Source organism: Fringilla coelebs (assembly GCF_963513975.1).
Source record: "Fringilla coelebs genome assembly, contig: SCAFFOLD_32, whole genome shotgun sequence".
Taxonomy (NCBI): domain Eukaryota; kingdom Metazoa; phylum Chordata; class Aves; order Passeriformes; family Fringillidae; genus Fringilla; species Fringilla coelebs.
This window is the reverse complement of record NW_028167319.1, coordinates 492,307-508,436: the sequence shown is the minus strand read 5'-3', so window position 1 is coordinate 508,436 and position 16,130 is coordinate 492,307. Positions and strand designations below refer to the sequence as shown.

At 51.5% G+C, this 16,130-nt stretch overlaps 1 protein-coding gene across 1 annotated transcript in view; it reads left to right on the top strand.

Annotated features, from left to right (window-relative positions):
• Positions 1-2,785: 2,785 nt before the first annotated feature.
• The window catches only part of LOC311166044 (olfactory receptor 14A16-like), a gene marked incomplete at both ends in the record, with an annotated part of 46,964 nt that continues 33,619 nt past the window's right edge, over positions 2,786-16,130 (top strand). Inside the window, one exon of the mRNA XM_084227527.1 lies at positions 2,786-2,955. Within this exon, the coding sequence (XP_084083653.1) occupies positions 2,786-2,955 (170 nt within the window). The remainder of the gene's footprint in view (positions 2,956-16,130) is intronic.

The following is a 16,130-nucleotide window of genomic DNA, read 5'->3' as shown; positions in this document are numbered from 1 at the left end:
GTCAGAGAAAAAACTCAAAGTGTCTCTAAGCATGAATGGGCCCCACTGAGGTGCATCCCCAACAAACGCTCCTCATGGACTACTTGGAGCCTGTGTTGGAGGCCAGGATTGCACAAAAAACCTCTCAGAAATTCAGAGTAGAAAAGAAACTCAAAAGTACCTTAAGCACCTTGAGTATCTCAAAGTATTAATGAGCCCCACTGAGTGTAAGTACAAAGCTCTCCAGGGACTCATTAAAGCAGATAATTGGGGCCATGTTTGCACAAACCTCTCCCAGAGTCTGGATCAAAACGGAAACACCAAGTACCTTAAAATAAGTGAAGTACCTTGAAGCATTAATGAGCCCCACTGAGTGTTGTTACTGACAGAGCCTCTCCAGGGACTAATTACAGCAGATAATTGGAGGCCATGACTGCACAATCCTCTCAGAGACTCCAAGGCAAAAGCCAAACCTAAAGTCCTTTGAAAAACCTGCAGTCCCTGGGAGCATTAAGGAGCCCCCAGGGCCATTGCTGAGAAAGGCTCCCCAGGGACTCCTTCCAGCAGATCCTTGAGGCCACTGGGATGTGGGATAGGGGGGGATGCTGAGGGCAGGACAAGGGCGTGACAGTGCCCAGCCTGGCTGGGGCTGTGTCAGGAGGCCCCAGTGCCTCAGGACAAGGTGTCTCCTCACAGCCCTTGGTGGCACAGACCCTGCTGTGGCCCAGGGAACCAAGACTTGGCTTCTCTTTGTCCCCACCTGTCATCAGTGCCTCCAGTTCTCTGCTCTGCCTGGGGCCTGGGGACACTTTCTCAGTCGTGTCCCTCAGTGGGACCCATTAAAAGTAAAAGAAACTTTGGAGTGTGATTCTGACTTGGAGTTCTGGAGAGGTTTCTTCAGCTCCCTCTCAGGGACTGATGTTCAGGGCCTGAGCACAAAGCCCCAGAGGCTCATTAAAGTCCTTGTGCTGTGTCTGTGCTGCTGAGCTGGCTGGGCTCCTGGCCCAGAGGCAGCTCCTGGTAACCAAGGAGAGCTTTAAAGGCACATTTCTCTTGATTAGCAGCTCTTCTGCCAGCCCAGCAGGGCTGGGGCACTGCCTGCAGCCACCCAGGGCACAGCGCAGAGGCACAGAGAGCTTCAATCAGTCAGGGCTGGGAAGGTGCTGGGAAGTGCCTGGGGCACAATCACTGCCAGACCTTGGCACAGGAACCTCTGGCTGCAGGACAGTGCAGTTGCAGCTCCTGGAGTGATCTCCTAAAGCTGGAACATCCCAATGCCTACAGACTCTGTGAGTACAACTCTGGGTATTTTTGCTGCAGGGGAGATAAAATGTTCATGAAGCTCTGACATGGTGAGGGCTTCTGATCAGTCCTAGCATATTTCCAAGACAAGGATTTTAACTTGAAGTTGAGGAACTTTCCCAAAACTTGGTATTCATTTTCCTACTACTGGAGAATAGCAGGGAAGTGAGATAAATATTAAAGGTTGAATATGAATTAATTATGAATACTGACAAGTGCCTGAGACATCCAACTGTTATTTTAGTGATCAATAGGTTCACAGGAGATCCCTAATGTGCTTTCAGCAACCCTGCCCGTGGACAGCACCAGCATCACTTTTGCTCTTAATTATTAGGCTCAGTTAGAGCTGTCCTTTCTCCAAGCTGCAAAGAGAACATTCCCCCAGCCAGTGCCCTGCAAACAGGCAGGATTCTCTCAGGCCAAGGAGAGTGCATGGAGATCTGGGGTCTGTGAGTGATAGCACAGAGAGATCAGACATAGGGAAACACCTGCAGAAGGAAAATCTCCAGAAACCAGAGAGAGGATCAGACAATGAGAGAAAACAAAACCAGAAATGCTGTGGTTGGGAGAGTTGAGAGATCCCTACAGGATCCCCTCCAGTGCAGCCCCTCCCTCTGAACAAGGCCCCTCTCTGCTGTGCCCCCAGCCAAGCCTGTGCCCTCAGGGCTGGAGCTCCAAGGTGTGCAGCCCTCCTGGGCAGGCAGCTGCAGCAGAGCCGTGGGGCAGCTCTGCAGCCCCGGGCCCAGTTCCCTCTGCAGAGCACAGGGCTGGGACCAGCTGCCCAGCCCTGGGGGCTTTGGCAGGGGGCACAGCCGGCTCAGGATGATGCTGTCCCCAGTGCCTGGCTCTGGGCAATGCTGTCCGTGCAGCCAGGGAAGGAGCTGCATCTCCCTTCATCCAATGCCATCATAGGGACACTTGGAAGTCTCCCTGAGATTTCAGTCCAAGCTAGGAGCTTCAATACAGGATTCAAACCTATCCTAGAGCATCTTTGAGTTGTAAGATTGATGGGGAAAGGCACAGATCTTCTAACACTGAAAGTGCTGCTGGGTTGTTGAAATGAGCAACAGTAATGCTTGGATACAGAAGTGGAGCTGGACTGTGCTCGATCCATCTGCTCTCAGCTTTACCTGGGGCATTTTTGGGGAAACATGTGAAACTGATCGACCTCTGCCTGAGAAAGGCTAAAGCCCTGAGAAATTCTGTACTGGTCAGAATGACGGACCACCTCCTGTCACTCTCCACTCATAACTTTGCCTCACAGAATTTGCTCTGTTTTCCCTGGGTGCAGCAGAAATGCTGAGGGTTTCTGATATCCAAGAATACCAGGAAAGATAAGGGAGAGCTTAAAAAGAAAACCCCAGAACTCTAAAAAAAAAGGGTCTGTGTGTGTGTTCTAGGGGAAGGTGCATGGGAAATGGCTTTGATTTTGGTTACGGGTATCTCCTCTAACCCTTCACTCTCCTTTTCCCCATGAACAGGTCCCCACGTGCAGCCACAGCCAATGTCCAACAGCAGCTCCATCAGCCACTTCTTCCTGCTGGCATTGGCAGACACGCGGCAGCTGCAGCTCCTGCACTTCTGCCTCTTGCTGGGCATCTCCCTGGCTGCCCTCCTGGGCAACGGCCTCATCATCAGTGCCGTAGCCTGCAGCCATCACCTGCACAGACCCATGTACTTCTTCCTGATCAACCTGGCCCTCACTGACCTGGGCTCCATCTGCACCACTGTCCCCAAAGCCATGCACAATTCCCTCTGGAACACCAGGACCATCTCCTACGCAGGATGTGCTGCACAGCTCTTTTTCTTTCTCTTTTTCATCTCAGCAGAGTATTTCCTCCTGACTATCATGTGCTACGACCGCTACGTGTCCATCTGCAAACCCCTGCACTATGGGACCCTCCTGGGCAGCAGAGCTTGTGCCCACATGGCAGCAGCTGCCTGGGCCAGTGCCTTTTTCTATTCACTGCTGCACATGGCCAATACATTTTCCCTGCCCCTGTGCCATGGCAATGCCCTGGGCCAGTTCTTCTGTGAAATCCCTCAGATCCTCAAGCTCTCCTGCTCCAAATCCTATCTTAGGGAATTGTGGCTTCTTGCCATAAGTGCCTATTTTATATTTAGTTGTTTTGTGTTCATTGTTTTCTCCTATGTGCAGATCTTCAGGGCTGTGCTAAGGATCCCCTCTGAACAGGGACGGCACAAAGCCTTTTCCACCTGTCTCCCTCACCTGGCTGTGGTCTCCCTCTTCCTCAGCACTGGCACATTTGCTCACCTGAAGCCCCCCTCCATGTCTTCCCCATCCCTGGATCTGGCCCTGTCAGTTCTGTACTCGGTGGTGCCTCCAGCCCTGAACCCTCTCATCTACAGCCTGAGGAACCAGGAGCTCAAGGCTGCAGTGTGGACACTTATGACTGTAGGCTTTCAGAAGCATTAAACTGCTTGCCAATTTCTGCAAATCACTTATAATAAAAGTCATGTTTGTTACTTCTTGCTGGTTTCGTTTTGGAAGTTCATTTTCTTTGTTTTAATTTTTTAATATTGTCCACAAAAATTGTCATTGTTTGTGCCATTTCTCACTTTGTTTCTGTCCACCTTCACTGTGGCCACAGACTGTGTAAATGAGGGGCTGTGCTCCCGGTGGCTTTAAAGGAAATGAATGATCTCCCAGTGAAGTTTTCTGCAGAGATGCCTTTTTGTTGCCTTCTCTGGAGCTGCAGCAGCAATGTCTGTGTGCAGAGCTGGCGGAGATCAGTGCTGGCACAGCATCTCTGCTGCTGCTGGCCACACCACTCCTGATCCAGGCCAGGAGCCATTGGCCTTCTTGGCCACATGGACACACTGCTGGCTCATGTCCAGCCTGCTGTCCATCAGTCCCTGCAGGTCCCTTTCTGCCTGGCTGCTGTCCAGCCACTCTGTCCCCAGCCTGTAGTGCTGCAGGGGTTGTTGTTTCCAAAGTGCAGGACCTGGCACTTGGACTTGTTAAACCTCACCTTGTTGGATTTGGGCCCTGGATCCAGCTTGTCCAGGTCCCTGTGCAGAGCCCTCCTAGCCTCCAGGAGATCAACAGTCTCATCCAGCTTGGTGTCATCTGCAAAAATGTCCTTGTTTCCATGGGGCCCCTCAGTGTCATAATGACCCTTTGGTCACACAAGGCCCTGCACTGTCCCACTGGACTCCTTGCTTCCTGGGGGCCTCAAAATGTGACAATTGTCCCTTTGCTTCCATTAGGCTTCACGTGTCACAATGTTCTTGTTGGTGCTGCAGTTTCACAGTGGTCCCTTGGTTCCATGGGGCCCCAGGGTGTCACAATGGCCCCATGGTCACATGAGGTCCCACACTGTCACAATGGTCTCTGTGGTTCCCTTCAATGTCACAATGGAGGCCTTGTTTCCACGAGGCCACACAATGTAACAATGTTCTTCCAGATTCCTTGAGGCCCCCTAGTGTCACAGTGGCCCCTTGGTTACACAGGATCCTGCAGTGTCACAATGTCCCCTTGGTCCCATGAGGTCCCACAGTGTCAGAACTGCCTCTTGGTTCCACTGGGCCCTGGGGTCTCCCAATGGTCTCCTTCGTTTTGCGGTGTCAAAATGGTGAAACCCCTTGGTTACACAAGGCCCTGCAGTGTCACAATGGCCTCTGTGGTTCCACGAAGACCTAGAGTGTCACTCCCTGGTTCCATTTGGCCCCACAGCACAACAATGGACCCCTGGTTCTATGGGGCTGCACAGCGTCACCATGATTCCCTTAGTTCCATGAGGCCCCGCAGTGTCACAATGGCCCCAGAGTGTCCCAATCATCCCAGAATGAAAGAATCAAATAGGCTGGAAAAGACCTTTGGAATCATCATGTCCAACCAATGCCCTAATACTGCCTTGTCACCCAGACCATGCCACAAAGTGCCACTGGAGAGGGACAGTGACTCTGCCACCTCCCCCCTGGCCAGCCCATTCCAATTCCCACTCACCCTTTCTGTGAAGAACTTCTTCCTATTGTCCAGCCTAAACCCCCCCATGTGCAGCTTATGGCTGTGTCTTCTTCTCCTGCCCTCCAGCAGATCCACACTCACACCCAGCTTGGTGCCATTTGTAATTTGTGAATGGCGGACTCAATCCCCTCACTCAGATCATCAGAGAAGATATTAAACAGGACCGGGCCCAACACAGATCCCTGGGGGACACCACCAGTGCCTGACACCAGCTGGGTGCAGCACCATCCCCACCATTCTCTGGGCCCAGACTCTAGCCAGTTTTTAAATCTCCCAGCAAGGAGGGAACCTTCCCAAGCTGTGGGCTGCAGTTTTTCCAGGGAATGCTGTCAGAGACAGTGTCAAAGGCTTTGCTGAATTCCAGGCACACAACATCCACAGACTTTCCCACATCCACAGGTGGGTCACCTGGTCATAAAAGGAGACCAGGTTGTTCAGGCAGGACCTGCCACCCCTAAATCCGCACTGGCAGGCTCTGATCCCTTGGCCATCCTGTGGGTGCCCTGTCATGGCACTCAGGGTGATCTGTTCCATTTCCTTGCTGGGCACCCAGGTCAGGCTGACAGGCCTGGAGTTCCCCAGATCCTCCTGCCAGCCATTCTTGGGGATGGGCTCACACTGGCACCTCCAGTGCTCTGGGACCTCCCCACTGAGCCAGGACTGATGGTAAATGATGGAGAGCAGCTTGGGGAGCTCATCCACCACCTCCCTCATCCCCCTAGGATGGATCCCATCTGATCCCATACACCTGTGACCATCTGAGTGGCTCAGCAGGTCAGCAACTGCTTCCTCCTGGATTATAGGGGTTGTTCTGCTCCCTGTGCCAATTTACCAGTTCAGGAGAACACTTGTCCTGAGGACAACCTGTCATAGTATTGAAAATTGAGACAAACAAGATGTTAAGTAGCTTAGTCTTTTCCTTATCTTTAGTTACTATATACTATATGTATCTTAGTTACTCTATATATATATATATATATATATATATATATACACACACATATATATATAGAGTGTGTGTGTGTATATATATATATATATATATACTGTATATATTTAGTTACTATATACTATACTATATCCCCACTGCAGCCAATAAGGAGGAGAGATTCTTATCTCATGTTTTGCTATTAATTTATTTGTAGAAACATTTTCTATTATTTTTCACAGAAGTGGCCATGTTAAGCTCTAATTGAGCTTTCCCCTCTCGACTTTTCTTTCTGCATGACCTAACAAGATTCTTAAATACTTCCTAAGTTGCCTGACCTCCTGTCCAAAGTTGATGCACTGTCTTTTTTCCCTTGAGTCCCCACAAAAGCTCCCTGGGCAGCCAGGACAGTCATTTTTTCCTCTCTGGCTCATCTTTTGCCACACTTGGACCATCTGCTCCTTCCTCCTTAGGATTACTTTCTTGAAATCTGTCCATCCTTCCTGGACCCCTTTTGTTTTTAAGGGCTGTTTCCCTTTAAAAAAATCTGCATCCTAAACAGGCCAAAGTCTGCCCTTCCCAATTCTAGTGCAGAAGTTTTGTTGCTGCCCCTCCTTCTTTCACACAACATTGAAAACTTGATTATTTCATGGTCACTCTGCCCCAGGCAGCCTCTGACCCCCACATCTGCCAGCAGCCCTTCTCTGTGTGTGAACGGCAGGAGACAGAGCTTTCCTTGGGAGTGGAAGTGTTACCAAAAATTTGGTAAAACAGAAAAGTCCTTAACACCAATGCAGCATTAAGAAGGAGCATTCTTTATTCAACTGGATGCACAGGGGACAGTTCCTCCCAAAGTCATGCAGGCTGAGCACAGGAAAGTTTCCGTTTATATTCTGTGTTTTGCACACATGTTCATTGATTGTCCTGGACTAAACATACAGATGATAATAATTTCCCCAAAATCATTAACATGTTTCCCCTCCCCTTTTGCATGCTCTCTTCTGTCCTGGAGTCGCTCTGCTGGTCCCTGGTGGTTGTGGGCCCCAAGGTTCCAGTGGGCCTGGCTGAGCTGGCAGGACACTGAGGCTGGTGAATTTCCATTTCCCCTTCTTACACAATGGGCGTTGTGTGGTTTCCATAGGCCTGGGGTTTTGGAGAACAAGCTTCAGGTGTCAGCTCACCTGGTGGGACAATTCATCATCTGGTAACAAGAGCTCACAGAGAGGGCTATGACAACACAGATGAGTTATGTGAGGTCATTGATAAGCTATGATATCATAGACTGCCTCTCTCACATCACAGGGCAGAGGTCTGGCATCACAGAGCAGACTATGACATTACAGTGTTGGCTGTGACATCAGAGACCAGATCTGTGGCATAAGAGAATGGGCTGTGACATCACAGAGGGGCTTTGTGACATCCCAGCAGGGCTGTGTGAGGTCACTGGGTTGGTCACTCCAGCCCAGCTCCCCCTCACAGTTTCTCCCAACACGTCCAATGCTGTTCATGCCCAGCCGGGTCCCTGTCCCCCGGGATCCCCCCGGCCCACCTGGAGCCACAGCCTCCACCAAAGGATGCTCCACAGGATCCACCCCAGAGACTGACATGGGGACAAGGGGCCAGGGCTGTGTGACCAAGACATCAAGGACAGGGATTATCCAGGTGACTGTGGCCTGGGTTGGGTTCCCCAGGGAAGGAAAGATGTCTGGCAGCTGGAGCAGGGTCTGGGAAGGGCCTCCAAGGTGGGGCTGGAGCCCTTGGGCTGTGAGCAGAGGCTGAGGGAGCTGGGCTTGTCCAGCCCAGAGCAGAGAAGGCTGAGGGGCTCCTCATCCCAGCCTGGCAGTGCCAGCAAGGAGCTGATGGAGAACACAGAGCCAGGCTATTCATGGGGGGGGCTGGTGGGAGACAAAACCAATGGGTGGGAGGGGAAAGAGGGGAGAGCAGCCAGGACAGGAGGAGATGAAATGAGTCAGGCTGGTTTCAGCATTTCCTCAACACCAGAGCAGCCTGACCTCCCTTCTCCATCCACCACTGTCAGCTTTGAATATCAGGAATTGTTTGAGCTGTTTTGTCCCCGCTCCAGGACAAGCATCCTGATAGAAGAACTTAATTGTGTTTATATCTATCACAGAACCATATTTGTCCAAAATTATCTTAGCATGGAAATCACATATGGGTGGTGGACTCATCAGAAGCTGCTGGGTCATTGCACATAGTGAAGAGGGTGATTGTTATTAAATTGAAATCTGTTAAACTGTGGTCTGTTGGCAACAAAGAGAAACTTTTTGTTCCTCTGAGTCTCACCAGCTTCTGACCCCCAAAGGACACAAACCTGATGAGTTGTGGCTCCCACTCCAGTGGTGGCACATGCACCTGCCTCCATCCCCAGAGCAGAGCTCCCTTGTCCCAGAAAGTCCCTGGCAAAGGAGGGATGAAGGAAACAGGACAGGCTGTGGGGATCAGCCGCAGGGCATGGCCAGGGATTTGGGGTGGTTGTGAGCCCAGGGCAGGACCCAGCCCTTGGCCTTGGGGAACCTCATCCAACTATCCTGGGCCCATGGCTCCAGCCTGTCCAGATCCCTCTGCAGAGCTTCCTGTCCTCCAGCACAGCCACACTCCCACCCAGCTTGGGCTCACCTGGGAACTGACTGAGGGTGCTCTCGATGGCCTCATCCAGATCAGCAATAAAGAGATTTCACTGACCTGGCCACGGTCCTGAGCTCTGGGGACACTCCTGGATGTGACTCCATTCCTCAGCTGCTCTGAGTGCCAGGGACTGGATGAGGTAGGGGGTAGGGACCAATTTTGAATCATTGTCAGCCATGAAGGGTCTTGATTTTCATATCAGTTCAAACTGCATGAGGAGGTACTGAGGATACATATCAATTGGACATTGCTGATACCAATCTATAAACAGGAAAATAAAACTTAACGGGACAATTCTCTCTTCACTGTTTTCATATAGTATATACACTTTAAATATACTTCTGAAATTTGTACAATTAACCACAGAAGAACTGAAAACTGGTATTCCCAGAGGATTTTCTTGTTTGGGTGTTTTGAACAAATGTTTATGAGCTTTTCTCACTGAATTCCTGAACTGAGGAGCTCAAGAAAGAAGAGGCCTCTGGAGTAATAAAATTCATTAGCAACCTCTAAGTGGCTGAGAATCCATCCCCATCAGAACAGCAATGAACAGGAATCGGCACAGCTCTGTGGCTGCCCCAGCTTTGGGATGGGCCCTGGGCCTGGAGCAGGAGCAGCTCTGAAGGGCCCCAAGGCCAGGGCTCTTGTGCTACCCTGGGCAGATGGGATGGCAGCAGGGGCTGCAGAGCTCTCAGCACCTCAGCCAGAGGGGAGCAGGGCACCCAGGGAGCCTCCTTTGGCCGTGGCCAAGCCCCTTCCCCCATGGTGGGGCTGAGTCCTGTGGCAGCTGCAGCTGCTGCTGTGCCCTTGCCAGGGGCTGAGGCTGTGGGGCCAGTGCCCAGAGCAGCCTGGTCTGAGCAGAGCTGTGGGGCCAGAGGTGGCTGGGCTGGGCTGGCCAGAGGCCCTTGGTGCTGCCCAGAGTTCAGGGTAGCTGGCAGAGCTTGCAGGGAGCTGGGCTGGGCTCAGAGAGCCTGGCACAGACACCATCAGTGTCCATCTCAGCCTGGCTGAGGGTGCAGGGGCAGGACTCAGGCCAGGCCCTGGCTGCCTCTCTGCTGGCCCAGAGGCTGGCAGAGCCCGGGGCAGGGCTGTCTGTGCAGGCCCACAGGTGCCACGGGCTCTGCAGGAGCTGGCAGAGGCTGCCCAGCAGCAAGGCCATGGGCCACAGAGCCCCAAGGCTGCTGTGGGCACCACGGCACAGGGGCCCTTCCCAGCCGCAATGCTCCTGGCCTGGGCTGGGCCTGCACAGGGGCTGTGCCACCATGGCTGGGCCAGCACAGGGCCACAAAGGGGCCACGCAGCTGCTGCCGGGGCTGACAGCAAGGCCAGGCACAGACAGGGAACTGCTGAGCATGGCCTGCGCTGGGCAGGGCTGAGTGTGCCAAAGGCAGAGCTCAGCTGCCCTTGGGGGCTGCAGGAACAGTCCAGAGCCCAAAGAGCCTCCATGGCTGGGATGTAGATCAAGGCCGGAGCAGGGAAATGCAGGGCTGCTGCAGGATGGGGAGGGCATTGAATTCCAGAACACAATTCAGTTCTCTGATGATCCCGGCACCATGCTGGGCCCTGTTTCAGACTGGAGCAGAGCAGATGTTGATGGGACAGGAGCCCTATGGGGCTGTCAGGGACCTGCAGCTTGCAAGGTGCTCTGCTCTCCCTCAGGTGCTCTCTGAGAGATCCAATCCCAGCTGGGCACTTCAGGGCACAAGTGGTACTGCCTGTTCATGGGCACATAGCTGATGTCTGCCTGTAAAGGGGCACATCTTTTAATACCTGTTCTTTTCATAATATGCAAGCACATTTTTATTAACTGGGTCACATCAGTACTTATAAGAAATGGCAAAGTTTTCCGACTAGGAACAGGAATTTCCCGGAAGTGTACTGATGGCAGGAGAAGAAATACTGATTTTCCTCTCTGCATGAGTCACCATTATTCTGTTTATTCTTTCCTCTTCCTATTCCTTTAGGTGTTTCCAGCTCTTCTGTTTAAATGGCTTTGTCTAAGGACGTCTCTTCACTAGACCAGATAGATCTATGTCCTTCCTGTTGCTCTGGGTTTTTCTCCTCCAGATGCTTTCTGGTCATTCAAGTGACTCTCAACTGACTGGTTTCATGCTTTGAGCTTCAGGGATTCAGCCCAATCTTTCTGAAGTTCAAATAAATATCATATTAGTCCACATCCTCATTGTGTTTATATCTATCACAGAATTACTTTTTCTTATGTCCTTATCTAAAACTGTTCCTGTATGGAAATCCCTTGGGGATGGGGACATGTCAGATGCTGCTGGAACATCTCGGAGAGCTGAGGGAAGAGCTGTGATGGTTATTAAACTGTCAAATGTTCAACTTGTGTTTGTTGGCAAGAAACCTTTCTGTGCTTCTGAGTGTCACAAGACCCTGAGCCCAAAGGACACAAACCTGATGAGTTGTGGATCCCACTGCAGGGGCACTTGGACCCTGGCTCTGCACAGGAGAGCTCTTCATCCCCTTTCCCTCTTTTCCTTCCTCTGGGCATGGAGGGAGCTCCTGACTTCAGCGTGTGACTTGTGTGGGCAAAGAGCAAATCTGGGCAGAATCGGGGCAGGGAGGTTTTGGGGCTCATTGGGATCTGTGCTGGGCACAGAAGATGTTTTCCATTGCTCTGAGACTGTCTGCTGTGGGAAGTGGATTTAACACCTGATTTTAGCATTTGATGGAGCTGTGCCTTCCCCTAGGTTTGTTGGGTGACAATAAATGAACATCCCTCTGTGTCTCGGGCAGCTCCTTCTCCAAGGACAGCAGGTGGGAGTTGGAGCCAAGGAGCTGAAAGCTGCAGGGGCAGCCTGGGCTGGAGGGAGCTCAGATTTGCACAAGGCAGCTCTGAGTGCCAGGCCTTGGATGGGGGAAATGGTGGGGAGAGGGTAGGGACAGAGTCTGATTGATTGTCAGCCATGAAGGGTCTTGATTTTTATATCTGTTCAAACTGCATGAGGAGGAACTTGGATTCAGTGTCAATTGGAGACTGCACATATCAATTTATTAACAGGGAAAAAAACCCTAACTAGGACCTAAGAAATCTTTTCTCACTGTATTTTTAAAAAGAATATATTCAGTTTGAATATACTTCTGAAATCTGTTTAATTAACCACATAAGTTTTGGAAACTTCAATCAAATTATTCCCAGAGGCTTGGCTTGTTAAGGTGTTCTGAATGTTAATGAGCCCTGGGACACTGAATTCCTCCACTGAAGAGCTGAAGGCTGAACAAGCCTCTGGAGCAGTAAAATTCAGCAGCAGTCTCTGCAAGTTGCTGAGGATGTCAGCAGCCCCCACTGAGGCCATCCCTGCCCAGAGACTGTGGGGGAATGGGCAGACAAGGAGAGCATCCCTGGGGCTGGGGCAGCACAACTCAGAGGCACCAGTGGCTCCAGCTGGGAAAGGGAGTGTGGAATGTGGCTGGGAAAGCCCTGCCTGGGCTGTACCAAGCAGGACAGGGAAGCTCTGACTCCCATCCCCCAAAGAATTCTCTTTAGCAGACATTTAAAAGAAATTGCAATTACTTGTGTAATCTGAGTTGGACGCACTGGAGAAATACCATAAAAAGATTCTCAGGAGCTGAAAACAACCAAACCACCTTTACCAGCAACTTTAGGAATCCAGAGAAACTTTGGCAAAAAGGTTTTATATAACATTCAATCAACAAAAAACACTTCTCAAAGCATTAACTTGGTCCATTCCACTTCACAAACTCTAATTCTGTCTACTTTAAGTTAATCAAAATTTGAAAGAGGACAGAAATAGAAGACACAGAAAGAAAGACAAGAATGATTTAGAGAGGCATGCACACAACTACCAACTCCAGGAATCCAGTGGCAGTCAGATAGAAATTCATGAGGACACAGGGTCGAGATGTGTGCTTGCCTTTTGGTCAGCCTTAAATACCCCTTGGTCTTCCTGAGCCCTGCCCCAGGTGGCACTTGGGCTCATTTGGCCCCCTCAGGAGCTGAGCTGGGGGCTCCAGAGGTGGCTGTGGAGCATTGCCTGTGGTGTGCCAGGGACTGGCAGACACTGCTGGGCTGGGATAGAGGCTTTGGGGGAATTGGGGTTCAAGGGCAAGGCAGTGCTGGGGTTCCAGGGCAGGGCAAGGCTGGACCTGCCTGTTCATCTCCCACACATGAAATGTTTAGAGCCAACAATCTGCTCCGTTTTGTCACAACAGGGAATGCTGAGGTGGAATCCCAATTTTGGCCATGGGTACCTGGACAAGAAGAACAATTCTTTCCCATAGGAAGGAAAGCATGGAGCCTTCCCCAGTGTTTTGGGGATGGATGAGTCCTGACCCACTTGAAACCATTGCCAGCCAGACTTGTCCTGGCAATTTTCCTATGGGAACAATCCCTGGATATAAGGAAATTTGGAGGTGAAACCCCAATTCTGCCCATGGTTGCTTGGAGGAGAAGGAGAGTTCTTTTCCATAGGAAGGAAAGCACAGAGCCCCAGTGTTTCAGCAGCAGATGAGAAGTGACCCTCAACATGCCAAGGTCAGCTGGACCTTTCAGATGGCCCCTGGGAGGCCAAACCAGCCAGACCTGTTCTGTGTTCCCTTGGTTTTATGGGGCCCCATATTTTCACAATGATCCCTTGATTCCATGGGGCCCCTCAGTGTCACAATGATCCCAAGGATTCCATGAGGCCTTGCAGTGTCACAATGCTCTCCATGGTTCCAAAGACCCCACAATGTCACGTGATGCCTCTATAACATGAACCCTGCAATGTCACAATGGACCTTTGGACCCTGGGGGTTTGCTGTGTCACAATGGTCTCCTTTGGCTCCACAGTGTCATAATAGACCATTGATGACAGGAAGCCACTCTGTATTGCCCTGGAACTTTGGTTCCATGCAGCCCTGCAGTGTCACAATGGTCTCCTTTGGTTCCCCAGTTTCACAATGGACCACTGCTAACATGAGGCCCTGCAATGGACCTTTGGTTCCATGCAGCCCTGCAGTGTCACAAAGGCCTCTTGGTTTCACCAGGCCCCACAATATCACAATGGTCCTCTTGGTTCTGTGGGGACCCCCAGGGTAACAATGGTCTCACTGGTTCCATGAGGCCTCACAGTGTCACAATGCTTTGCTTATTCCATGGGCCCTCATAATGTCACAATGGTCTCCATGATCTCATGAGTCCCCTCCATGTCACAATGGTCTCTGTGATTCCATGGTGCCACTCAGTGTCACAATGGCCCCTTGGTTCCATGAGCCTGTGAAGTGTCCTAATGGTCTCTCCATTGTTCCATGAGGCCTTGCAATGTCACAATGGACCTTTAGCTCCATGGAGTCTCACAGTGTCACAATGGCCCCTTGGTCCCATGACACCCCAAAGTGTCACAATGGTCTCCATGGTTCCATGAGGCCCCGCGGTGTCACAATGGACCCTTGGTTAGATGGAACCTCTCAGTGTCACAATGATCCCTACATTCCATGGAGCCACACAGTGTCAGTATAGTCCCCTTGGTTCCATGAGGCCCAGCAATGTCACAGTGCTCTCCATTATTCCATGAGGCCCCACAGTGTCACACGGGCCCCTTGGTGTCCCAGGGCCCCACAGTGTCACAGTGGTCCCTTGGTTCCATGGCCCTGTGCTGCTGCATTCCCCCCTCCCCTTCTCAGGCTGCCCTGCCAGCTGAGAAATGCTCCTTGGGCCTCGGCCTTGGCCAACAGCCCCTGGGCTCAGCTCCTCTGCAGCTCATCACAAACACTGTCTGCCCCAGGCACCGCTGCTGCCCAAACAGCTCCTGGCTCCTTTAGGAGCAGCCCTGGGAGCTGTTTTTGTTCCCTCCGTGGCACAACATCCCTGTTCTGACACTGCCAAAGAAAGCTGCTGATGCCAAGTGTGGCCAGGATGAACCATTGCTGGGACTGAAGCCCCTCTCGTGGGGCCCTGCAAACAGCGCTCCAAAAGGAGCCCTTGGAGCTCTCCTGGGCCAGCGACTCCCTCTGAGTGGGGCCTCTCCCAGCCGGGAACTCTCCCGTTTGCTGCACTCAGGGATCCCAAAGAAACACAGAGCCCGGGCTGATCCCCCCACTCCTCCAGGCTCAGCCCTTCACCTGCTGGGGAGATGCCAAAGCATCAGCAGTGAGCATTCCCTGCCCTCAGGGGAATTTCTCCCAGGTGCCTTGCACTGACTGTTTTAGTCTGTGTGCACACAGTGGTGCCTGTGCTGGGGAAATGTGGCAGAAATGCTGCTCTCGGAGGGGTTTGAGTGCCTTGGATAGCTGAATCAGTCAGGCCTTGAAGTGAGGTTAAGTCATGAGGTCTAAGCCAAGTGAAATGCTGCTAAGAGTTGTTCTTTGGCTAATAAATATTATTATTGGTATTATATATTGCTCTTTGTTGTTATGTTTAATATAAGTTATAAGGTGGGTAAGATACTGTTAAATGTTATTCCCCTGTTAAATTGCTAAGTGATAGATTTTAAGTTAGGTTAAATAATGTTAAGTGCTCTTCTTTTGCTAAATTGTGAAGTTGAAGATCTCAGTTAAGATTAAGGTATGCGTTAAGTCCTGTTAAGTTTGACCTCTGTAAACGTTTTAGGCCATATTCCTTTCTTCCTTGCCCTCACAATCCTTTTGTCACACATACACACGGGGATAGTTCTTGGTTCATTTCTGGTTTGATTGCCTGGATTTTCTTTGGTTTTTTTTTGCTTTGTTTCCCTGCTGTGCCTAAAGTGTCCAGTCAGGAGCAGAGTGACTCTTGCTAAGCAACTTTGTGGTGCTATCACTTAACTTTAAATCTCGTTTTGGCTGATCCCTTGCCGAGATTTTTTCAGTGCTCTCAAGTCCTTGTTCGTAAGAGGGTGAAGGAGCCCTGGCCCAGGCTCTGGCCCTGGGGGACACAGGGACACTGCCAGGGGGTCCCTGTCCCCCTGTCCCACCCCCAGGGCCCCAGCCCCCCTTCCTCATGTCAGGCTCTGGGGTCGATCTCGTGGAACATCCTCTGGGGGAGGCTGCGGTGCCAGCTGCAGGGAGACCCGGGGGGACAGGGGACCCTGCTGTGCACGAGCAGGGTTGGACTGCCCTGGGGGGAACTGTGAGGGGGGACAGGGCAGAGTGACCTCCCCAGTGACCTCACACAGCACCTGGGATGTCACAGCAACTCTGGGACGTCACACAGCACCCTTGTTATGTCACAGAGCGCACTCTGGGAATGTCAGCCTAGTATGTCAGTCATGCAGCTCCTCTGTGACATCACAGAAGACTCTGTGATGTCACAAAGTCACCCTGTGATGTCACTGTCTGTTCCAT